Here is a 23,082-nt window from a genome sequence, read left to right as displayed (position 1 = left end):
ACCAAGGCTGACAAGAGATAAAGGCTCGGCTGTGCTGGCCAAGAGCTGCTTGGGAATGCGTCCAAGGCTTTGTCGTTTCTCCCATGCCAAGGGGACGGCTCACGGGCAGCGAGAAGCCTCTGTACCTCGCTAAAACTCAACTCTGATCTCTACATTCCACCTACCAAGCAGGAACTGCAGTCTCTGAATCCAAAAGACATTTCCAAAAGTGGGACTTCATCTTGGTTTACAAGGGTAAGAGGAAAAAAATAAAATAAAGATAAGCCCTAAGGGGAGGGGAGGGATAAGGAAATCTTGTTAGGGTAATTCTCTCCTTTAGACTGTATTAGTAAAATGCACCTCCATTTCACAGGCATCTCAGGGAAGACTCTTCATAGGGTTCTGCTTTTCTCTCTACTCTACCTCCAGGGACCTCATCCACTGCCCCAAGGTCGACAAAGATAATTCAGTGTACGTCTTAGGTCTGAATTCATTCCTAAACTTGACTCAAATTTCTAATCACCTCTCTAAGAATCACCCAGACTTTGGACACCTTGACCTTAAAACATCCCAGTCAAGCTCATCCTCTTTGCCCTAAAACAGGTCTCTCTCATTTCCTTGTTTCCCAAATGCCTTCCAGGCAAGTAGCTTGAAAGCCTGGAAAGTGCCTTCTAATCTTCTCTCTTGCTCCATTTTTCAATAAGCCATCAAGGTACAGTCTCTCACTAGGAGCCCAAAACCTCAAGCACTGGTCTAGGCCCGCACTTAACTCAGACCACGGCAAGACCCCCAGCCCTGCCTCTGGCTTCTCCCGGTATATAAACCCGCCCGCCCACTCTCCACTGGCAGCCTCGTCTTCCAGAAGGCCAGCTTGCATCACATCAGCCTACCACTCAACAAACTTTCTAGGGCTCCAATCACTACCAAAATACCAACCTCGCAGCCTGACCTGCCGAGCCCTCCACGCGGGTGCTCCAACCACCTCTTCCCTGTGAACCCCCTAATTCACCATCTTTGGCAGGGAGGGAGGTCCACTGAGCTCCACTCACACACATCCTGGGCTTCTGCTCATTCGGATGTCCGCCTCCATGCCTTTGCTCGTACTGCTTCTTCCGGTCAAGCGTTCCTGCTCACCCCCTGGATGGGACTCTCAAAAACCACTCATTTAATCTGTTCATTTTCTCAGGAAACAGAGCCTCAGAGGCCTGGAACGACAGGCCTCCAGTCACAGGCCAGGCTGGACAGAGCCAGACCTCCCCACTTCAGGGCTCTTTTTCTAGACCACACCAGGTCCCCGTGATTTGCTTTTAACAGGGATGAAATAGAGACTTCGGCTTGAAATGTCCTTATTAGACTAAAACCTCTAAGCCTACCAAATTAAAAAAAGAGCACAGTGCCCACATTTCTAGTGACTTAGGGGATTTCTCTTAGACTCACAAGCCCCACTGGTTACACCTTCCAGTTTAACTGCTAATACCATGTGGATGTGAAGGACTCTGTTGCCCAGCCTGGGGTCTGCCCCAAGGGCTTGAGAGCAGACTCACCCTCTCCCCCAAAGAGAGGAGCCGGCCGCACTCTACTGCCTGTTTATTCAATCAAGATTACAGCAAAAAATTGTTACATCTACAGAGCCTGGGAAAGCTGCAGAGAGAGGTGCTCCAGGACACTATATATTGGCTTTTCTTAACACCTACATCCAAACCACATCTCTGGCTGCTTTTGAGAAGGACAACATTTAAGTTAACAGTGTACAATCGGTTCTGACTATGCCTGCTGATTAAAGTCAACAGGGAGACTGTCAAGTGGGATTTACTGCATTTGGAAAATTATTACCTCCGTGTACCAGAAGACTACTCAGAGGTTGAGCACCCCCCCAGCCACTGGACTGTGGGACTTCTGTGTAAGGACCACTGCACACACCCACCTTCCCCTCTAAGAGTCAGGAATTGTGTCTTTCTCATCTGTGTCCCAAGTGTCTGGCACAGAGAAGATGCACAATCAATGTGCGGTGACTGACACTGAACTTGAAAGAGAAGCTGTATTTCTTGGCCGAAAATATCTGGAAATACCACAGGACTCCCCTAAGTAGTGTGGTAACTGCAAAATAATGAATACAGTATCGTACGTATGCTTTGGTGGTCTAGCTCACTGAGCTCTTCCCTCTGGGGGAAAAGATCCAGAGATTACAATCTCAACTAGTTTAAACACTACAGAATTCATAGAAATCAAACTCTGGTACCATGTTCTTTCAGCTACCCTAAAATTGGGTGATACTGCCTTGACTGAAACTCCAGTGTACTCTAAATCCATACATTTTCAAATGTGGGAAGAGAATCCCTTCCATTCACCTACAAACAGTAATATAGCTATTTTGGGAACTATAAGAGGGTTCTGACCATACCAAAAGCACTAGCAAACTTCATGCTCATTATACAATTAATCTGGTAATAATCAAACACAAGGGGCCACAAACTCATTACTCATAAGCAGGTTTATGGTTTGTGTTTCTGAAATCACATTTTACAAAATTAAAGCTCTAATATTTTAAATTTGGAAAGTTACATGTGTAAGAAAACAAAAGACCATCACAATAGCATGTGTAAATGTCTCTAAGCAAATACTGTCTCAAAGATCTTACGATTTATTTTCACCTAATGACTGATTTCCTCTGGGTCCACCCTGTGAAAGGAACTTCCCCAAAATACTCATTTGGCTGAGTCTCTGCCTTCGGCGGGCCTACAGTTATGAACTCTGCTAAACAAATAAACTTCCTTCCTATTTTTAAAGTTTTCCAAAATGGGAGAATCTACATCTTTGGTTGGCACACTATTTCCTGGGCGTTAACAGCCCTGGCAGTGAAGAAATTCTTCGCGGTATTTTGAGAGATGAGAAGTACTTCAGAAACAGCAGCTGCTCCCTGCCTCCATTTTAGGGAAGGGGAAATCAAGGCAGAGTTGTGACCCTGGGTGAGGTCACACAGGCAGCTGGTGGCAGAGGCCTGTGTAATTCTCTCTGCCCCTCTATCCCCTTATCGGATCTAAATGACTTGTGGTCTGACGAAAGCATTTTGCTCTCGTTCTGTACTCGTGAGCCACGGCTTATGTTTAATTCATGAAGAATGTGATAAAACAACAGGAAAAAGCCTCAGTATCATGCTGAGTACCAAGTGATGCAAAGAGCTGCAATGCGCTCTGGACTAAGAGTCAGAACACCTTGTTCTAATCTCAGCTGTGACTTTGGGGAAACCACTTCACCTCTGGAGGACCCAATGTTATCTTTCAAAAGAGGGAACAGAACTAATAAGCAACTGCAAAGGTCATCTCCACCCCCTAAATGCAATGAAGAAGATGACGGTGATGGCTCACTCTTATTAAGTGTTTAATCTCAGCCAGACATTGTTCTAAGTATGTTATGTGGATAAATCCTCAACAGCCTGGAAGATGGCTCTTATCCCCAATTTTAAGGATGAACACATTCATGCACAAACAGAAGTGACGTGTCCAAGGTGGCATCTCCACTGGGACCAGATGGAAAGGGGATCTGTCCCAGGCCACTGGCTCCAGGGGCCCTCTCTTCCTTATCAGAGGTGGACAGTCTAAGATGACCACCCTGACTTGCAGTAACAGAGACATTCCAAACTGAGAACAATCATCGTGATCACTCAACACGATGTTCTATGAGACCAAAGGCCCAGGGAAGTGTAACCTGAAGTGTAAGTCAAGAAATTTAATGGAAACATACGGCTACATCCACCCCATTGCCTAGACGAGCTCACCCTAAAGACTGCTTGACAGTTTACATTCACTCACCTCATCTCATGTGACACCCAAACAGGACTACGTGCTGGGCAGCAGGGCAGAGATCACCACTCCCGTGGCATCGAGCCAAGGCTAAACAGCAACACAGGCAAACCTGGGCCTCCAACCCATGCCTTTAACTTCCCGTCTGGTGTCCTGTCGCAGGCTGGAGGAGATGCCACTGTGGCAGGATGCTCTGGAATAATTCCTAACATAAAGAGCACTTTCCAGAGAAGCTGAATAACTACAAAACATGGTTCCATGGTGCTTGCAAAAGAACATCAGATAATGAGTGATAATTCTCTAAAGCTCAAAACTCAAGTCAACAAGAAAATTAAAAACTCAGCCTCAAGGTCACCTCAAAACTGACCTCTTTCAGTCTTTCATTTAATTGCCCTAACGTTTCCCAATTTTGACCCATCTTCAATTATCTATTGGTGATTTTCCTCTTATTTCCTGTTTTCTTCCCTCCCTAACCGAGAACACCATGAAGTTCGGGCATTCAAAAAATATGAGCTCCTTCTTGAATAGCTTCAATCTTATACACCTATTTTTAAAAGCAGCCAATTTGAACGTTTTTTACCTCTCACCAATGGGAGAAAAAAAAGTTCAGTCTTTCAGTGGGAAAGGGTATTTTTCTAAGTTCTGACCACCCTTGTTTCAAATCCTGAACATGTGTTGTAATCCGCTTATTACAGAGGTAGCATAGGTACAACAGATAAAACATGAATTCAGAACCAGACAGTTCAAGCTTTAATCTTAATAGCTATGACAAGTGACAAGTTGCCTAACTTCTGTGAACTTCAGTTTCTTCATACATCTTTCCCAAAAAAGGAGGGAAGGAATAATACCACTATTTCCAGGATTACTTGGAAGCTGACTACTCCCAAAACAATGGCTGGCACATATTAACTGCTCAAAAATGTAATCATCTCTTCCTTTCCACGGTTGCGTCAACACTATAAATCCACTCTGCAAGTGACATTTCTCTGAGAAAACTCACTCTCCCTTACTGGAGGAGAATAGATACGGTACACACACCTGCTTCATCTCCCACAGGATGCCCTCCTGGGAACAGCAGCCCAGTACTGGGGGAGCTATGTCACCACATTGGACTTTGGCAACGTGCACTCTCTTGAAATACTCAGGCCCTGGTTTCTTCCTACACACAGTTCACACAACTGCCAGGCCTCCCAGGCTCTTGAGCATTTATGACAATGACACCCTTCATGTGTCATGTCAGAGAATCTCCAACCACCCCAACAGACTACTCACTTCATGCTTCTTTTCTTTGCCTTTTTCCTTGCAGGCCCCTTGACCTACTCTGAAATGCACATGCATAAAGTCAGGTGACTAAATAAAATATTCTTAACTACAACCTATTGATAGACATGCATACTTTTGATTTTAGTAAAATAATTTAGAGAGAAAAGGAGAAGCAAATCAGCAGGGCAACATTAACAAGGTGTGCAAAACCCAGGGGTCCAGGACCTTGGGTTTAGTTCTGCCCCAACTAGCTATATGATCTATATTGTCACCTAATTGCCCTGAGTCTCAGTTTCCTCATGCAGAAAAGAGAATTATATTCTGGTTACACCAGAATGACCACCACGCCACAATTACCAACAGGTGTGTCCATGCCCTAGGGTGTGCTGGGATGAAACAAAGCGTTGCTCTTAATTCTGAATCTCCCTGTATCTGGGTAGTTTACTTAATGTGACATGCCGTCCTTAAGGTTAAAAAATCATTCGTCTCAAAAGAAAGGTGAACAGAGTTAGAGAGCAACCCTGAATAATTCCAAAACATGCTAGAAAACTACCAAGAGTATATCCTAACTATTCTTTTTCATAATCTATCACATCGATGACCTACAACCCAATCATCTTTCTTTAAAGACTTAGCTCAGGGTCTTCCCTGGTGGTCCAGTGGGAAAGACTCCGCACTCCCAATGCAGGGGACCCAGGTTTGATCCCTGGCAGGGGAACTAGATCCCGTACGCATGCCGCAACTAAGACCCGGCATGGCCAAAACAAATAAATAAATAAATAAAGACTGAGTTCAGATATCCTCTCCTCTAAAGTCTCCCCAGACTCCCCGGCTGAGTGACCCCCTGTGTATACAACTGTATTATTGCACTAAATTAAATTATCTTCACGGGGCCCTCTCCCTGATAAATTGCAAGCTGCTCAAAGGCTGAGCCTGTCCTACTCTTCTCTGGATCCATAGCACTTACCACCACGCATTCAAAAAGAACCATGGACTTAAACTGCAAACTCAACCACATTTTAAATAGTTTACATTTGCAGATGCTCTTCATAATTTCTTAAGCAAATTTTGACATTATTTTATTTTAAAATAGGGCCTATTAAAAAAGAGATAAATACAGAACACATTATTAATTTTATAGGTGAGAAAGGCTCAGCAAAGTTAACTTAGCCCAGCTCAACCAAAGTGAATAAGCCCTGTGAGTCTAATCCCATCGTAACACGTGACAGATGTAAAAATAATCTGCATAAGTACCAAAGGTCATGAAAACTAAGAAAATTCTTTTTCATCACATCTTTCTTATAAATCTAACAAACAGTATAGACTGCTGGTTCATCACTCTTCCAATAGCAAATACAGAGGTAACAGAAATAATGGAAAAATGAAAGGTACTTAAGTCTAGATTCACAAATATAACCAAATAATTTTTTCCTTTTCTATAACTTTTATAAATGTTCCTGAATACCCATACATATATTATGAAATAAAATTCAAAAAGACTAATTTATTATTTCTACTCTTTAAAAGTTATCAAAAGAAAGGAAGGGCTCCACATCACATATCATTAGGGAAATGCAAATTAAAGCAACAATGAGATACCGTTACACACCTATTCAAATGGCCACAATCTGGAACACTGACAACACCAAATGCTGACGAGGATGTGGAGCAATAGGAACTCTCATTCATTGCTGGTAGAAACGCAAAAGGGTACGGCCACTCCGGAAAACAGTTTGGCAGCTTCGTAGAAAGCTAAACTTACTCTCACCATATGATCCCACAATCGTTCTCCCTGACGTTTACCCAAAGGAGTTGAAAACGTATGTCCACACAAAAACCCACACAAGGATGTTTATAGCAGCTTTATTCATAACAGTCAAAACTTGGAAGCAACTGAAATGTCCTTCTGTAGATGAATAGATAAACTGTGGTCCATCCAGACAATGGGATATTATTCAGTGCTAAAAAGAAATGAGTGATCCAGCCATGAAAGGCACTGGAGAAACTTACATGTACATTACTAAGTGAAGGAAGCCAATCTGAAAAGGATACATACTTTATGATTCCGACTATATGACATTCTGGGAAAGGCAAAACTATAAAGATCAGCGGTTGCCAGGGGCTGGAAGAAGGAAGGGATGAATAGGCAGAGCACAGAGAATTTTTAGGGCAGGGAAACTATTCGGTGTGATATTACAGATACATGCCATTACACATTTGTCCAAATGCATGGAATGTACAACGCCAATAAAGCCAATAAAACACAGTATAAAACATGGACTTTGGGTGATAATGATGTGTCAATGCAAGTTCATCAATTGTGACTAATGTACCACACTGATGGGGGATATTGATGATAGGGGAGGCTCTTCCAAGTGTGGGAACCGAGGCTGCATGGGAAATCTCTGTACCTTCTGCTCGATTTTGCCATAAACCTAAAATTGCTCAAAAAATAAAGTCCATTTAAAAACAGAAAGGGGGCAATTTGAGTCTATTTTTCAATAATAATCTGATGCCTAGTCTGTTATAATATCCTAATGGTATTTGGGGCAAAGTTAAATATCCTGAAAAAGAGGAAAGGCCATCAAAGTATTTTTTAAATTTGATAAGCTGAATAGCTAATACCTAAAATGTTCAAGTTTTTTAAACAGTGCAAGAGTATGCAATGCAAAGTTTTCCTTTCACTCCTATTCTCCAAACACCCAATTTTCAAGGTTGTTGATTTTTTTTTTAAGTTTTATTTCATGGGACATAGACTATTTCTACTATTGTCCTCTCAGACACAAGTGACTATTCTGAAATCATGGCATTTGTTCTAAAAACTATGAGCAGCTCCCATGTCTAATAGTAGGTATAACAGAAAATATTTAAACTGAGAACCTTGCTCCTCAAAGTGTGGTCCCCAGACTGGCAGCATTAGCATCATCACCTGTGAGCTTGTTGGAAATGCAGAATTTTGAGTTCCATCCCAGACCTACTAAAGTAGAACTACGTTTTAACAAGATGAAGCAATCTGTACGCACTGGTGTACATGACAACGCCACCTCTGTTTTCATAGAGCTTACAGGCTAAGGAGGTAAAATATTCAAATAACTGCAACGAAGGATACACAGGATAGACGACGCAGCTACAAGAGTTTGGGGAGAGATCAGCTTTGGCCCCTAAGGGGTCTCCACTGCCCCAAGATAAAATGCCAGCTCCTGTGAAGGGGTCTGTGTGCCGTGCACACTCTCGTCCCAGCACATCAGTTCAGCTCACCCTCTGCTACCCCCTACAGCAGATTTCCTGCCAGCCTGACCAACAGCCCGTCACTGAGGTTCCTCAACACGCCTGCAGGCCTCTGCATGTGCTACCCCGGCACACCCTGCCCCTCCCCGGCTACCTCCTCCTTGGCCACCTTCTGGAAGGGGCAGGAGCCCCTCCAGGCTCTCCCATGGCACAGCCCAGCTAGCTGATGTCTACCCTCCCCTGCCAGAGGAGCTCCTCCAGGGCAGAGGAAATGCCTAGGGGTTATTTTCTTCCCAGTTTAGTATGCTCATCCAATCGGTGAATGAAGGAACGAGAGATGCTTCAGGGAAGGGATGAAGACGAGAAGGGCTTAGTCAGTCAGAAATGCAAGATCACTGCAGAGGCACATTTAGGCTAAGATCGGATTAGCGAATCTGTCTCGGGAGAACAAACTATAATTTGCTTTTTACTCATTATGAGATCTGCTCCAGGCAGTGTTCCGTTGTGGATTAGGTGGGGTTTCTACCCCAGCTTTTCTCCATTCTCTACTCGTAAAACCAACCTGTGCCCGAATTACTGTCACTCTAAGCAACTCGAGCTCCCGAAGCGCAGAGAGAGGCTGCTGCCACTACCCAACAAGCACCCCACAGGAGCGCCGCTGAAATCCTGGTTGGGGCTACACCAGCTCCACTTAGCAGACGCAGCAAATTTTTCAAATTCAAGGAGTGGCTTGACTATGACAAGTTCTTCCCTCTTCATTCAACTCAAACATGTACTAATTAAAAGTAATATAAGTCTACAGACAAAAAAAATGTTAATACATATTTTAAAATTTTCCATCACAACCTAGGACACAACCTCAGCAACAAACCGACATCAGACTGACTTGAAGCAAGACAACAGAACTACCGCCTACATACTAGCTACAGGCAGATTCACATCTTCAGGAAGGCTGCTGTGCGCTAACAGGCAAAATAAGTCCAACTGGTCAGAGGCACCCAAGGTGGGCTGATCCAGTCTGCAGGAAACCTCAAAGGTAAGTAAATAAGCCCAAAGCCAGGACACAAGTGTGCCTGCAAGCTGTGGTTAGAGGCAGCTGAGCAAAGTACAAACTGTGCTTGTATTCAACACAGAAGAAGCAGTTGGTTACTCGGTCATTTGCACCAGCCTCAGACGCTGGGTCACAATCATTTCATATGTGTCTCAGGTAGCACTACCACCTCCTGCCTGACCACACCAGCCTCCTAAGCGGTGCCCTTGGCTTCCACCCAAAGCAGACATCACTCCTCGCTTTCAAGCCCACAGCACTTACAAGCAAACCCCGCACAGTGCCTGCAGAGCCTGGCCCAGATCAGCCCTCCCCGACTCAGGGCCCAGCTCTCCGGGCCCAGCTCTCCGCGCTTCACCTGCCTTCTTCCTGCTGCTCTACCAGGCCCACCTCCAGGCCTGTTCCCTGCTGCTCCCTCCCCCCGGAACATCTTCAGGGCCCTCTCACCGCTCCGGTGAAATGCCACCTTCCTGCCACCCAGGCCCCACGCACTCTCAACTGAACCACCCTGCTAACTTCCCTTCCTAATACTCACCACCATCTGCAATTACCTTGCTTAGGCTTGTTTCTTTCTTCACTGTCTCTCCCACCTAGAATTTGAACGCCATGAAAACAGGCACCTGGTCTGCCTGTTCACTGCTCAACTCCAGCTCCTCAAACAGTACCCGGCAAATAGTAGGTGCTCAATAACTGTATCCGTGTTGAACACATTTGTTAAATAACTTGTTGAATGAATAATGGCTATAAAACCCATGTTTTAAGCAAAGCCAAAATATGAAAAACCTGGTTTTACATAAAATATTAATCAGCGATTGAGTACAAGTTTACAAAAGGACTCCTTCCCTAATGCATTTTTACATATTTGGCTTAAAAAGCTTCAGTGTGCACATTTTAAAAATATTTATTTATTTGGCTGCGCCGGGTCTTGGTTGAGGCACGCGGGATCTTCGTTGTGTCATGTGGGATCTATTTCCCTGACCGGGGATCAAACCCGGGCCCCCTGCATTGGGAGCACAAGTCTTAACCAGTGGACCATCAGGGAAGGCCCGCACATTTTTAAAAGATAAACCTTTGGCACAAAATGAACTAACTCCTTCAGGGCATGTACAGTGCCTGGTACACAGAAGGCACCCACTAAATATCTGCTGAATACATATGCAAGCACTGGAAAATAGCTTAATACGAGGCATGAGCTATATGAAACTGGACTTGGATTTGAGAACACAGTAAATTTAGCTATATTTAGGTCCCATTTTCCATTTCATCTGATAAACTGACATAGATATTTTTAAAATCCACTCATTTGAGATACTAGCAGTAATGTTAGCCATCATCTTTACAGGCGGGTGCAGATCCAAGGAAATTCAGAAAGTTACCTGGCAGTTCTGTTGCTGTTAGTCTTCACCAATACGTAAGTGGAGGCATAGAAACAATCAACAGAAATACTCAGAACTGCCAGGGATGTCTGTGGACTTAGTATTAAAATCACAAACCTTGAGAAACTTGTTTTTATTTATACACTGTAATCTACGTAAAAACTCCATTGTTTGGACTTCCCTGGTGGTGCAGTGGTTAAGAATCCGCCTGCCAGTGCAGGGAACACGGGTTCCCAGCCCTGGTCCGGGAAGATCCCACAAGCCGCGAAGCAACTAAGCCTGTGCGCCACGACTACTGAGCCCGCGCTCTAGAGCCCTCAAGCCACAACGTGCCACAACTACTGAAGCCCACGCGCCTAGAGCCCGTGCTCCCCAACAAGATAAGCCACGGCAATGAGAAGCCCTCACACTGCAATGAAGAGTAGCCCCCGCTTGCCACAACTAGAGAAAGCCCGTGCGCAGCAACGAACACCCAACACAGCCATAAATAAATAGATAAATTTATTAAAAAAAAAAAAAAAACAGGGCTTCCCTGGTGGCGCAGTGGTTGAGAGTCCACCTGCCAACGCAGGGGACACGGGTTCGTGCCCCGGTCCGGGAAGATCCCACATGCCGCGGAGCGGCTGGGCCCGTGAGCCATGGCCGCTGAGCCTCCGCATCTGGAGCCTGTGCTCCGCAACGGGAGAGGCCACAACAGTGAGAGGCCCGCGTACCACAAAAAAAAAAAAAAAAAACTCCAGTGTCCCCAATGAAAGACCAATCAAGAAACCGCACCTCTACAAGCCTGGCCCCATTTTAATATAATGCACACCTGCCTTAATGTTCCAGGACACGTCTAATTTTAAGAAGTGTATCTTAATTTTTCCCTTAACAGATAATCTCTTTGAAATAAAATTCTTCCTTATTTTGGCTTTATTCTTACACCATGAAATTACATGTTCAGTATTCACACACTACTAATGCATCACCCAAGAAAAAACAAGTTAATGTTCAGGTAACCACCTGCATCAAGTGACACCCACTCCCTTTCTTCCCTAACAGGTGTTGGGCTACAGTTTACAAAGGTCAAAGCAGGAATTTGATGTGCAAGCGTTTGTGTGAGGTGTGTGCTCATATGCATTTATGTGTTCTTGAAGGGTCATTCTAAAATCTAATATAAATGCACTTTGGGAGTATGCAGTTCTGTGTATTATCTGTGCCTCTTGTTTATACTTTTAAAACATTTCCTAGTCTAAAATGCAAAGTGTGTTAATGACTTGTCTCTGAACTGAACACCAAACAGGTTCCATAGAAAGCCACTCTTATAAGCTATAACCCCAAGAAATGAACTTTCAAAGAGTACCTTCATACCTTCTAAAAGCTCTCACAGAATAACACACTGTCTACAAAAATCAATTACAGGATGCAATTTACAATAGCACAACACCTAGAAAAAATGAAATACAAAAGAACTACACTTTTTAAAATTATGCTGACAACTGACATAACTTTAACAAACATTTCATAGTTTTTTGTTGTTGTTCTGTAGTTTAAACAAATTTGGAATAACATGATTCAGAACTCAGATCAAGTTATCAACATGTTCATCTTTCACATGAGCTTTTCAAAAGTACTACCAGTTGCAGAAAGCTGACAATCCTTGATTTCTTTTTTTTTTTTTTTTTTTTTTTTGATTTCTTTTTTAAGTAAGGCTTTGGCTTGCTGTTTTCACTGTCACCTCTGTAGGCCAATGTAAACAGAAGTCCACCTCACTCCTATAAGTGAAAAGGATCTTATTAAATATATTTTAGGAAAGTAAATAAAACTATAAAACAGTACTAGCAGTAAGGTTTTCTTAGATTTACCTCTTGATTTTCGAATAAAACAACACAATGAGCCTATTTTTTTCCTCCTTTTGCCCTTGCAGTGTATAACAAAAGTAGACTCAAATCCTCAACCGAGTAATATACACACCCTGAATTACTTTTTAAACTATATAACATTCTTAAATTTTAGCATTATTTATAAAAGCCAATTAGCTATCACTTCAAGCCAGAAAACCTGGGCATTATTAATTTTTCTTCAGTTCAAAACTACCTTATAACAACTGACAACTTGTTTGAAAGTCACTTCACTTTACTACTAGCTATGTCTCAGGAAGTGAAGATTCTGGTGAGGATGGGTAGTGCCCGTCTAGTAACTAGTGTTATCCGGTTTCTGTGTCTCCAGTTTATTACCACTTAAATGATAGGCAAAGCTTTATCTGTCTCATAAATAGGTATTTATAAAAATGTACTTTAACACTCTAAAAGCGCTGCATCATAACTAGAGATACCACCACCTATTATTTGTAAAGGGTCACAGAACGGCTAACAGGTTCTCCCATTAAGAGTTTATTGCTCAACCAACCTGCCATACACCAAGAGCGAGCTCTGCGAAGGAAGGGGCTGGCAAAGAGAGGAGCCCGTGGGGCGCGAGTAAGGTGCCCCATTAACCCGCCGACCTGTGGAAGCTTTGAGAGCTGCATCATTCAAAACACACAAACACCTGGTACTCCGGGAGGGTATTATTCTATTACTGCCTTCTCAAACTGATGAGAACTCTAGAAATCCACTCCAATCCCTTCATTTTTGCGATAGCGGAATTGGCCCGGACTCGTAACGCTTACTGATTCTGACGGCGCCAATGTTCTGAAAATAAACTTTAAGGAAATAGAAAGAACTTACGTTTAAAATTCAGACTCCGTGCTCGCTTCGGCAGCACATGTACTAAAATTCAGACTCCAAAACTTGCCCCTGGAAACCAGCGAGTTAAAAACAAAAGACAGACATCCTCTAAGCGCACCAAGTTCAGCCTTCGGGAATCCTCAGGGCACTATCCCAGACAACCGAGCACAAACCTGTACCCGGGAGGCTGACGCGCGAGGTCCCGCCGCCGAGAAACACCTCGCGGTGAATCCGGGGCGTGAGGGTGAGGGGAATTCGGGAGCCGGAGAAGCCCACCCGCCCTGCGTCGAGCCTCACTCTCCCCACCTGTGAAATGGGCGTGACGCCACTGGCCCGTTCGCCCCACGGGGAAGAAAGGCTAATGAATGAGAACCACCTGGTGAACGGCCCGGGCCGCCTTGGCCGCTCTCCGGCAGCGGTCCTCGGGCAGCGGGGCGTCCTCGGGCAGCGGGGCGCCCCCGCCGCGGTCGGATTCGCCCCCAAGGCCGCGGGCGCTCTCCGCGCTCCGGACTCCCCGCGGCCCGACGGTTACCAAGGTTCCCCAAGCCGCGCCTGCCCGGACGCCGGATCCCGGGCCGTCAGCTACCGTAAAGGGCGCCGTCCCGACCCGGCCCCGACGCCGCCTACCTTGGCCACCCAGCTGAACAATGGTGACATCGCGGGCCGGGCGGAGGCTCGTCGCCCGCAGCTCCGGCTCACTCCCGCCGCCGGCCCGAGGGGCGGCGGGCAGCCGGGGGCGGGCTCGGGGCGCGGCGGGGCCCGGGCATGGCTCACCCCGCAGCGGCGGCGGCGGGCTCCTCCCCGCTCGTCACTGCCCCGAGAGGTCGCGCCCGCAGGGCTGCCCGGCCGAGAAAGGGAAGTGGGTGGGGAGAGTGGGGGAGGGGAGCGGAGGGGAGGGAGCGCGGCCGACCCCGCCCCCACCCCGCCCACCCCCACGCTCGGCTCGCGGCGGGAAGTTGGGACCCGCGGGGGTCGCCCTCCTCCGGGACGACCCCGGCTGCGCGGCTACTGGGGGAGGAGTCGTAAGCCCTAAGGGCTAGGGACCCGACTTTCTAGGCCTCTGGGGTCCGTTTAGCCCAACTTTCAGAAAACTAAGAATTCCTCTCCTTGAGGTTCGGTAAAAGCCCCAGAGTTGGAGCGAACACAAAGCCCGCCCAGCGTTCCAGGGGTTACTGTCGCCCCCGCAGCGTTTCTTCCTAAACGCTCCGGATTGCTGGTAACAAAAGGGCTAGTGTTCCCCTAACTCCTAATACCTTTATATAATCAAAGGTGGTTTTCTTGGAGCCAGAAAACTCAGCTGTTGAGACTAGAAAAGGGGCGGTGGAAAAAGAACCTTCAGTTCCTGCCAGCTGGGAGGTTTCAGCAACGTGAGAAATGTTGGTTTCACCAGTTTTCTTCTCTCCCAAAGCAAGATGATAAGCAGTGTAGTCAGTTTATAGCTACAGAGGTTAAGCTGAGTTTCGAACTCAGACACCCAAGAGTTGCACTTTGGAAAAATAAAAAAGGCCAAAGGACACATTAATAACCAATGTGTAAATATATGTGTCATGTGGAGCCACTCACTGAGTTCCTCAAGCCAGATAGCCACCCTAACCCCATAATTTTGCTTCTTTCCTCTTGTCATATTAATTGTGCCTTATCTTCATGACAGGTCAGTAGGACATTTTAATGAAGTTCCCCAAATGCCTGGCATCTGAGTTAGGTGGGTATATTCGTTATCTATTGCTGCATAACAAATTACCCCAGAACTATGAAGCTGGAAACAACTGTTTCTGTGGGTCAAAAATCCGGGGAGTATCCTAGCTGGTCCCTCTGACTCAAGGTCTGTTAGCCAGGGCTGCAGTCATCTCAAGACTGGGACTGAAGGATCCACTTTCAAGCTCATGGTTGTTCCCAGGATTCAGTTCCTTGCAGGCTCTTGGACTTAAGGCCTCAGTTTCTTCCTGCAGCATGTGGATCTCCCCGTAGGGCTGCTCACAATATGGCAGCCTGCATCCCCTAGCACAAGTAATCCAAGAAAAAGCACGTGTCCAAGAAGGAAGTCAATGGTTTTATAAACTAATCTCAGAAGTGACATCCCAAGACTTCTGCCACATTCAGTCTAGTCCACACTTAAGGTGAGGGGATTACACAAGGACATAAATACCAAGAGAGGACCATGGTAGAGGGAGGGGTGTCATCTTTTTTTCTCCTCCCAGGTAGGGTACATGGGAACAAGATAAATGATAAAGGCATGGTGAAAGTCAAGAGTGATAGCATTCTAACAAATCCTACCTGGGTACTCGAAAAGGGCCTTCAGAGCATCTTAGGGAAGTGCTATTCTTTCATTCTTTTCAGCAGTGATGTTCCCAAAAGAAATTAAGAGGTGGAAAATGGGAGTGCATTTGCAGCCATTTAACCAAATCTTTCTCTGTTATCACATTACTTCCCCAAGCAAGCAGAAGAGATAGAGGCTGAGAGCTCCATCAAAGTAAGAGCCTTTATGGCCACTACAGCCTCGCTACTCAAAGTGTGATTCATGGACCAGCTGCCTTGGCATCACCTGGCAATTGTTAGAAATGCAGACTCTCAGACCCTGCCCTAATACCCCGTCCTACGGAGTCAGAACCTTCATTTTACCATGACTTCAGGTGGCTAGGATATACATAAAGTTTGAAATGCACTAGTATATGAGATCCACTGACATTGGCCTTAAAACAATGTAACAGACCAACAGCCCCTTGAGAGAACAGCTAAAACTGTCCTTCGTCCTTGCGATGGCGTGAACTAGCTCAGCAGAGGGAGGCCTGGAGAACTACGGGGAAGCAACATCGTTTTGTTGGGAGTGGCTGGGCAGCTGAGGACCAGGCATGATAAGCTGGATGGTTGACAAATGTCATCACACACCATCACTCCAATCCCTAGCCTGAGCTCTACGAAAATGCCCAGGACTGAGAAGCAACTCAGGGGAAAGGATGAGGGGAACCCGAAATGGACTACAGAAACCTGAATTACCTCCAACTGACTGAGATAAACTTTCTACTTCTTCAGCAGGAGGTAAGAAGGCAAAAAAGAAAAATTACATTAAATTTAGAAGGAAAATTGCACTTCTTGCACACAAAAAAAGGTTAAGACTAAATCCTGAATATGACACTTAAAATATGACAGGTGAAATAGGGACATCCAGACTTCATTGTTTTAACCTGGACCCCTGGACTTCCCTGGTGGCACAGTGGTTAAGAATCCTCCTGCCAATGCAGAGGACACGGGTTTGAGCCCTGGTCTGGGAAGATCCCACATGCCGCGGAGCAACTAAGCCCATGTGCCACAACTACTGAACCTGTGCTCTAGAGCCCGTGAGCCACAACTACGGAGCCCATGTGCCACAACTACTGAAGCCTGTGCACCTAGAGCCTGTGCTCCACAACAAGAGAAGCCACCGCAATGACCGCAATGAAGAGTAGCCCACGCTCGTCGCAATTAGAGAAAACCCGGCGCACAGCAATGAAGACCCAATGCAGCCAAAAATTAATTAATTACTTATTAAATAACTAAACCTGGACCCAATTCTCCATGTACATACACATCAGTGTGGAGTCTCCTGCAGTTTCTGGTTTGCACTTGCCTAAACCTTACATGATTTTAGACTAAGGTCTCCATCTCCATCTGCTCCAGGTCTTCCTGCCTGATCTGGGCAGAATCACTCATTTAATGGGAAAGTAAGAACCTTTCGAGTGGGTGGACTTGATAGTAACGTATGGGGCTCTAACACTAAATATTACATGAAAGTTCTTCATTCCCTGCCAACATGTAGCTTGCCAACAGAAATTCTATTGTAATCTGGAAGTTCATTAAAGGGAAACTTTTACATCAGACAATCTAACAGATCTCACATTCAAAACAATTTTCCTTAAAATCTATTTCTCCCATCTGAAAAATGTATCCTTCTCTAAGAAACTGTATATTTCCCCAGGGAAGGACTGTACGTAGAGGGGGCATGGGTAATTTTCAATAGCTCCCCATTGATTCTTTTTCAGCCAGCATCAAGAACGCTTACAGACAGAATAATCATTGCTCAAAGATGCTGATGGCTCCCAGCCCTGATTTTCTATCAGAGTTACCTGTGATGACAAGGTGAGTGGGTGAGGAAGGAGGGCAGATGATATGGCTGCTCTGTGGCAGGGTGGAATGCTCAGAGACCTCAAAGAGCAGGTAGGTCATATAAATGTGTGCAGAGGGCCAGGTGTGAGACAATAAGGAATGAATGAACTGTGGCATCTTGGAGAATGCATGCTCAATTATTAAAACATTCCACCCAGCCAAGCAAAATGTGTGAGCTTGGAGGAGTGTGTATCGTGTGTGTGTGTGTGTGTGTGTGTGTGTGTGTGTGAGAGAGAGAGAGAGAGAGAGAGAGAGAGAGAGAGAGTGAGGAGGGGGGCAGGGAGAGAGAGAGAGATTCTGATTATCAGCCAGAATTGAGAACCACTTGCATAATTCTAGATCCCTTGTTTAAAAAAAAAAAAAAAAAACAGCTGCTCTGTGGAGAGCAATAGGCCTATCTGAACAGGACTGCAGATATCTAAATAAGTAGGATCTACAGAAAATCTGAGACTAAGTAACTTTAAAAGGAAGCTTTAATGTCTCACCATCAGTTTTCCTGAGACATTAAAGGAGGACTAAAAAGGGGGGTCAACCCAGGAACTGGAAGAGGTGCTCATCTACTAAGCCTGACCATAACTCCCCGAATAAATCTGACACTCCTGCCCTTCTGTGTTCCTCCTTTGAAGAGGAGCAAGGGTCAAGGACAGTAATACCTCCTGAGAGTTCAGGAGTTGCTGACAGGCTGCTCTCCACCAACTGAAATGTGGAGGGTGCAGAGGTAGGAAGCATGACCTCACTCTGCAGCCTGTTCCTCCCCACCACAAGACCTGGTTAAAAATAGAGCCATTGTGACACCAACTCCACAAGGAAACTGGACTTGGTTTCAAGTGAATCACAACCACTTGGTAACTAGGATTCTAACAGCAGTTACAATGTGTTTTGTTTTGGCTTTTCTTCCCACATCACCATGCTATTCTGGGACACCAGCTAAGTGTCCTACAATTCAACTCAATTCTGACACTATCTGCCTGGAGATTGTATCAGATGCCAAAGAATATGGGCTCAGTCCTACAAGACTGCCCTCCCTCCCAACTTCAGACACCAATCCCAAGTCCAGGGTGTCACCTGGGCCTCTGACCAACTGGTCACCAATGACCCCATCCTTGGGTTCAACTAATTTGCTAGAGTAGCTCACAGAACTCAGGGAAACATTTTACTTACTAGATCACCAGTTTATTATAAAAGGATATAACTCAGGAACAGCAGAATGAAAGAGATGCACAGGGCAAGTTATGGGGAACAAGGAGCGGCGGGGGGAACATGCTGTTTCTCAAATACCTCTCCTCAAATCCACCTGTTTACCAACTCCAAAGCTCTCCAAACCCCATCCTTTTAGGTTTTTATGGAGGCTTCATACTTAGGCATGACTGATTACATCATTGGCCTTTGGCAGTTGAACTCACTCTCCCGCCCCTCTCCCTTCCTCCGAGTTCAGGGGGTGGGACTGAAGGTTTCAACCCTCTAATCACAAGGTTGGTTCCCCTAGCAACCAACCTGCATGCTAAAGAGACCTAGGGGCTTTCCAAAAGTCAACTGATTAACATAACAAAAGACACCTCCATTGTTCTCTTCGCAGGAAATTCCAAGGGTTTTAGGAGCTCTGTTCGGGGGAAAGGGGGACAAAGCCCAAAAATATATTTCCTGTTATAAATCACGATATCACAGCAACTGATCAAGAATCTACTCAGTTCGTGAATATTCATTAGCACCTATTGTGTAAAGCAAACACGTGTCCTAGTAAGGAATAGCAAAGATGATCCCTGAAGCATAGGCACACAGCATAGCAGGGAAGAGTGAAAAGTGCCAAGAGAAGGGCCCAGGTGAAGCTCCACCGAGTCCCAAAGGAACGAAAGATAACTTCCGGCTGCAAAGGAAGAGCCAGCATCCTGGCTGGAAGACATCAGGACTTTTACAGATGGAGATGAGGGAGCGGGGTTTCCAGGAAGAAGGACCAGCTGGCATGAAGGATTGGTGCTCATCTCTGAAAATCAAGCCTTACCAGGACAGATAGAATAGAAATCGAGCTCACATTGCAGAGAGAGCATTTTAGTAAATGGTAGTTTGGGGGTGTGCAGTCATCCTCACTGGCATAAAAATTTGTTTCCAGAAAAAATATATTTTTTAATATTTATTTATTTATTTGGTTGCACCGGGTCTTAGTTGCGGCAGGCAGGCTCCTCAGCTGTGTCATGAGAACTCTTAGTTGTGGCACGCACGTGGGATCTAGTTCCCTTACCAGGGATTGAACCCCGGCCCCCTGCATTGGGAGCGCAGAGTCTTATCCACTGTGCCACAAGAGAAGTCCCCAGAAAAAATATTTGCTGAGATACTATCAAATCCAAAAAAGTCATGAAAAAAGTCCCTCTGTATGAATTGAAAACATATGTCTATGAAAACAATTGTAATGAATTATCACAATAGCATTATTCATAATGGCTAAAAAGTGGAAACAACCCAAATGTCCATCGACTGATGAATGGATAGTGTACCCACACAACAGAATATTGTTTGGTCATAAAAAGTGATAAAGTACCAATGCATGCTACAACGTAAATGGACCTTGAAAACATTATGCTAAGTGAAAGAAGCCAGACACAAAATACCATATATTGTATAGTTCCATTTATAAGAAATGTCCAGAATAGACAAATCAAAAGAGACAGAAAGATTCGTAGTTTCCAGGGACTGGGGAGCAGGAAACATGGAGAGTGACTGCTAAAGAGTATGAGGTTTCTTTTAGAGGTGATGAAAATATTTTGGAATTAGTGGTTATGTTATGGTTACACAACTTTGTGGATATACTAAACCCCCAAATTTCATGGCATGTGAATTATGTCTCAATTTTTTAAATCCCTCTATGTGATGATGGTTTAATGACTTTACATAAATTATCTCCCTAAGCTTGTATAATAATGGAACCCACACTTCAAAGGGCTAGTTTCAGGATTAAATGGGATGCATATAAAGCACTCAGACTGAATCCTTGCACACAGTAGGTGCTTAGGAAATGTTAGCAGATGTTAGCTATAGGAGGAGGAGGAGGACGAGGAGGGGGAGGGGAAGAAGAAGGAGGGGGAGGGGAGGGGGAGGGGAGGAGGGGGAGGGGAGGGGAGGAGGAGGAGGAGGAGGAGGAGGAGGAAGAAGAAACTTCAGTAGCAGCTGTAGCAGTGATTGTCGTAGGTTAATGATGGGTATGTGTGACGGTTAATCATGTGTCACTAAGGGCTGCCCAGATAGCTGGTCAACATTATTTCTGGTGTGTCTGTGAGGGTGTCTCTGGAAGAGATTAGCATTTGAACTGGTCAACTGAGTAAAGAAGATCTCGCTCATCAATGTTTGGTGGACATTATCCCATCCATTGAAGTTCTGAATAGAACAAAAAGGTGGAGGAAGAAAGAAAGCGCTCTCTCTCTCTCTCTCATTCTGCTTGAGCTGAGACCGCCATCTTCTCCTGCCATCAGACATCAGTGCTGCTGGTTCTCAGGCCTTTAGACTCAGACCAGGACTTACACCATCAGCCCTCCCGATTCTCAAGCCTTCAGACTTATACTGAAATACACCACTGGCTTTCCTGGTTCTCCAGCTTGCAGATGGCAGACCATGGGACTTCTTGGTCTCCATAACCACATGAGCCAATTACTATAATAAATCTCCTCTTACATATCTCTCTCTAATATATCCTATTGGTTCTGGTTTTCTGGAGACCCCTAATACAGTATGACTATTGTAAATACAGAAACAGAACAGAAGTGATGGGCTGGAGATCTCAAGTTCACGGCTGGGTTTATAGACAAACAGTTGAGAGCAAAGAAGAGATTGTGTGTTAGCCAAAACTAATTCTGGCACGGGTGGGCCCCCTGACATATCTCAATATTTTCCTCTCCCTTTTTATGGGTTGCTATGTCTTGCGGTATGACTGTGCTCCATTTGTTACTTTCATTCTATAAGCCATGCCGTGAATCATCCAAGTTTCGCTGGTAAATTCCTGTCATTCCAGGCAGAGACTTGGTGTGCACAAGCATTACGAGCCTGTCACACTTTCAGAGGGTTCAGATATTCCTCACTAAGAAATGGATCCTGCTCATTCACGCTGCTAATCTCGCTTTTCTCTTCCCCACACATACTGTGTCTCATTACCTGTCTACATCTCTTGCTTTCTCTCAAGCACACACTTGTACTCACATTTTAAATGATGCCAGATTCAAAATGGAGTCTTTGGGTGGCAAGACTATTTGAAGACCAACCTGAGAGCAAAGAATGCTCAATAAATTGGTGAATAAGTGAAAGTACAGAGTGGAAAGATAAATTTTGTGAAGACTTATTTGGAGGTAGACAATAAATTCAGGGAATTAGCTGAAGAACACTCTACTTTGATAGAGCTGCGTCAACGTTTAAATCAAGGTCTCTGATGTCATGTTTTGATTTTGTGCATCAAGTTGTACTTTGTTAGCCAGAGTAACAGTAAACAAATTTAACGAGAACATTTTTAGTGTTCTCAAGCTCCAGCCACCTTCACTACATTGCAAAATTAAAAGCTGGCTGGGAATTCCCTGGCTGTCCAGTGGTTAGGACTCGGCGCTTTCACTTCCAGGGGCCCAGGTTCAATTCCCTGGTCGGGGAACTAAGGTTCTGCAAGCGGTGAGGTACAGCCAAAAATAAATAAATAAATAAAAACTGGATGAAGCCCAGCTAGAAATCCTGAGAAGTCTCTGCAGTGTAAAAAGGGAGCCATTGAACTTGTAACTCTAGAGCTCTAGAGGGAACCAGTGAGTACAAATCCCCCCCAAAATAAAGTTCACACCAGTGAACATTTTGGGGTTGCCATTTTTTCTTTCTGCACTCAGCAGTCTTATTAGAACAGAAATTTACTTTATGACGCAAACTTCTCTCTTCAGTAGAAATAACAATCAATTCGTTTCACTGTGACATTTCAAAAGCAGCTAAATTAATATATTTTGCTATTGAAATATCTGTTCTCATCTCAATATTTTGCTTAATATATACAGTAACTGTGTTCACTTTCTAGCTGGTAAGACATTCCAAAAATAGAAACAGTGTTTCTCTATTTTTAGCTCAGTCTATAAAGTTTAAGCAAATAATCTTTCCAAAGTATTGCACACACATGTTTCAAATTCATGGAAAAACCCAGTGGCAAAGAGCTCATAAAAGAAAACACAGTGAAAATTTGGAGTCAAAAGATTTTTGATATCCTCACCCTGTGTTAAAGCTAAACAGAGATGCTTAGCTTTCAACTCAGATATTTTAATTATAATTTATAATAGGAACATGAAAAACACCACTTAGCGTAGCACTAATTTCACCAGAAAATAACTTTTTTTTTCCTACACTGAAAGTTATGTTTTTCCTTAAAAAATTAGACTGAAAAATGTCAATTCCCGTTTCCTGGTCAAATCTATGAGTGAATAAAAATCAGACCAAAGCTTCCTTTTCCCCTTCTTTCATACTAAATCATAATTTCCTTTTTTCCCCAAAAAAAGGTGGTTTAGTTTACCCTTGATTAGAGCGATTTCTCACTTCTAAAA

The 23,082-nt window shown here is 44.6% G+C and overlaps 1 protein-coding gene across 14 annotated transcripts in view; it reads right to left on the bottom strand.

The window, feature by feature from the left end:
• TBC1D1 (TBC1 domain family member 1) overlaps positions 1 to 23,082 on the bottom strand; it is a 363,204-nt gene that overhangs the window by 257,988 nt on the left and 82,134 nt on the right. For 4 of the 14 annotated variants that reach the window (XM_032632307.1, XM_032632308.1, XM_032632309.1 and 1 more), the window contains exon 1: positions 14,027 to 14,204. The exons of 6 other annotated variants lie outside the window; for them this stretch is intronic. In XM_032632307.1, the coding sequence (XP_032488198.1) occupies positions 14,027 to 14,056 (30 nt within the window). In that variant the 5' untranslated portion in view covers positions 14,057 to 14,204. Of the gene's footprint in view, positions 1 to 13,399; positions 13,469 to 14,026; positions 14,226 to 23,082 lie in introns of those variants that run through there. 4 more of the 14 variants (XM_032632313.1, XM_032632312.1, XM_032632306.1 and 1 more) reach the window with 4 other exon arrangements.

This window comes from Phocoena sinus, chromosome 5, assembly GCF_008692025.1.
Source record: "Phocoena sinus isolate mPhoSin1 chromosome 5, mPhoSin1.pri, whole genome shotgun sequence".
NCBI classification, from domain to species: domain Eukaryota; kingdom Metazoa; phylum Chordata; class Mammalia; order Artiodactyla; family Phocoenidae; genus Phocoena; species Phocoena sinus.
The sequence above is the reverse complement of the archived record's forward strand: the minus strand, read 5'-3'. Positions and strand labels throughout refer to the sequence as shown.